The sequence below is a fragment of the Olea europaea genome, chromosome 21, assembly GCF_002742605.1.
Source record: "Olea europaea var. sylvestris chromosome 21, O_europaea_v1, whole genome shotgun sequence".
In the NCBI taxonomy this organism is placed as follows: domain Eukaryota; kingdom Viridiplantae; phylum Streptophyta; class Magnoliopsida; order Lamiales; family Oleaceae; genus Olea; species Olea europaea.
The window spans coordinates 10,540,277-10,542,167 of record NC_036257.1 but is presented as its reverse complement, the minus strand read 5'-3'; the positions used below and the strand labels follow the sequence as shown (position 1 = coordinate 10,542,167).

The 1,891-nt window shown below is 36.3% G+C and overlaps 1 protein-coding gene across 1 annotated transcript; it reads left to right on the top strand.

Annotated features, from left to right (window-relative positions):
* The first annotated feature begins 14 nt into the window (after window positions 1-14).
* On the top strand, window positions 15-1,828 carry LOC111370588. The gene is made up of 6 exons (XM_022992379.1): window positions 15-329; window positions 421-596; window positions 689-802; window positions 1,212-1,280; window positions 1,390-1,446; window positions 1,646-1,828. Exons 1-6 carry the CDS (start codon window positions 149-151, stop codon window positions 1,811-1,813), a joined length of 765 nt encoding a protein of 254 aa, XP_022848147.1. The 5' UTR covers window positions 15-148; the 3' UTR covers window positions 1,814-1,828.
* Window positions 1,829-1,891: the final 63 nt, after the last annotated feature.

Below are 1,891 nucleotides of genomic sequence, written 5' to 3'. Positions count from 1 at the left end.
CTGAATTATAAAGTGGTATATTCTCTAGATTTTTTTCGATGTGGGAAGAAGTCACATATTTCATCTTCTTCGGGTTATGAAGATTTGAAGCTGAAGCTTTTTCTATTGTTTATGAAATAGTAAGAAGGTTCAAAGAATAGAGTGCAGAATGGCGATATCTTTAATATTGCTTCCCGCTATATTGATTTCTCTTCCCTTCGCCGTTGTGGAAGCGACTGCCCTAGATACTTCGGTGCAGTCTGGGACGGCGTCGATTTGTGCCGATCAGCAGGACCAGAAGTCTATTTCATGTGAACTGAAAGAGTTGAAGCTCAAAGTCGCTCGACTAGGTATTTCTCAATACGAATCCGGAATCCCAGTTATAGTTTGATTAATGTCCGTGTTAAATTAATGCTGATATACTCCAGCTCGTGTGTGCAGAATCGGTTCTTGAAGAAAGCTCTAGACTTTCGAATGCCAGAAGCTTATATATCAGGGATATTGAGAAGAAAATTGAAGAGTTTACTCTTGAAATTGACCGTCTAAGAGCCATTTTGTCAAGCTTCGAAGTTGATTCGTTACGTGCAAATCAAAGACTTGATGCTCTTGAAAAAGGGGTACAGAGCATGAAATAGTATTTTAATTTTTCTACCTCCGCTCTTTTTTATCCAATTGTTGTGCTAATTTTAGTGTTACTGGAGTTATATAGGTTCGACTTCTTTGGGATGCCTCTCGGAGGAACAACTTTGAGATTCATAGTTTGGAGCATAAAGCATTAGATGCTGAGAGAAGATTAAAACTTGTTAATTCACAAGTCGAAGAGGTCAGTTCTTTGATTGTTGAAATACTAATCATGTCGTGTTATTCCTTTCTTTATTGGTTCAATGAAGTATGAACGAATTATGTTTAGATGAGTATTTATGTACCTTGAACTTTTTCCGAATTGCTGCAAAATCGGATTTGGGAGGATGCTTATTCTCAAATGACTATTGGTTTCAAGTTTTCCATCAGTTTCTGCGTTTAATTTGTGGTATCTTATATATTAGCATCCTCAATCACGATAAGCAAAGTAGTTTGTATTTGGGGAGATAGAGTCCTCATCATTGATCTTTAGTTCCACAAAGTTCATATGATTTCATTTTATGGTTTTATCGAGTAAGTGATATGAAGGGTATATTTTACCAACACATCACTAAAAATTTGACCGTTAATCTAACTTTTTCTTCATATAGATGGCTGAAATTGTATCTGAACAGTGGATTCAAATTCAGCAACTTGAGCAAGCTGTTCACATGGCAGAGGTATTTTCTTGTTTGCCCTTTGTTGTTGGACAATATATTTACAATTAACTAAATGAGAAAGTCTATTTCAACCTTTTGCTTTAAGCTCTGAAAGGACTTCATGTTTCAGATGAGAACGTTGAAATATAAAAGAGAAGTAAGATGGAATAAATGTCCATTTGTGAAGGTATATTGTCTCCTTAAAGCTTTACTTCATATTGGCATATCAACCGTTTCCTTGTTATAAAGTATTTAATAAGTTCAATTTGTGGAATTGTGTGTGCTGTCACTAGTTTGCATCTTGCTTATACGATTCGAATGTTTCCTGTTTCATGTTTCTTTCCTAAAATTCCTTGAAGCTGAGAACGATGCTCTTTGTTTTGTAGTTCATAAAAACTACTACTTCCCCTTATCTCAAAATGTTGAAGGGGATTTTGGATCCCTATCTCACACCAGCTTGGGGCTACTGCAAGTCTCATGTTTTGAAAACCTTCGCAGCTGCAAAGCTTTATCATCACCAGGTACTGACTTATGGTTTACCCCCACTCCCTTAAGTTTTATGCTAGTTCTCCCCCTCTTATGTCTTTTTGACTATGTCGCTGCATGACTGTATCTTGAAGTCATACAAATTC

What these genes read in the sequence shown, in the direction of transcription:
- LOC111370588 (XM_022992379.1), top strand. Translation starts at nt 149, where the DNA reads ATGGCGATATCTTTAATATTGCTTCCCGCTATATTGATTTCTCTTCCC. An exon ending in TTGATGCTCTTGAAAAAGGG is followed by an intron (nt 597 to 688) that starts GTACAGAGCATG and finishes GGAGTTATATAG; the next exon opens with GTTCGACTTCTTTGGGATGC. An exon ending in TTAATTCACAAGTCGAAGAG is followed by an intron (nt 803 to 1,211) that starts GTCAGTTCTTTG and finishes TTCTTCATATAG; the next exon opens with ATGGCTGAAATTGTATCTGA.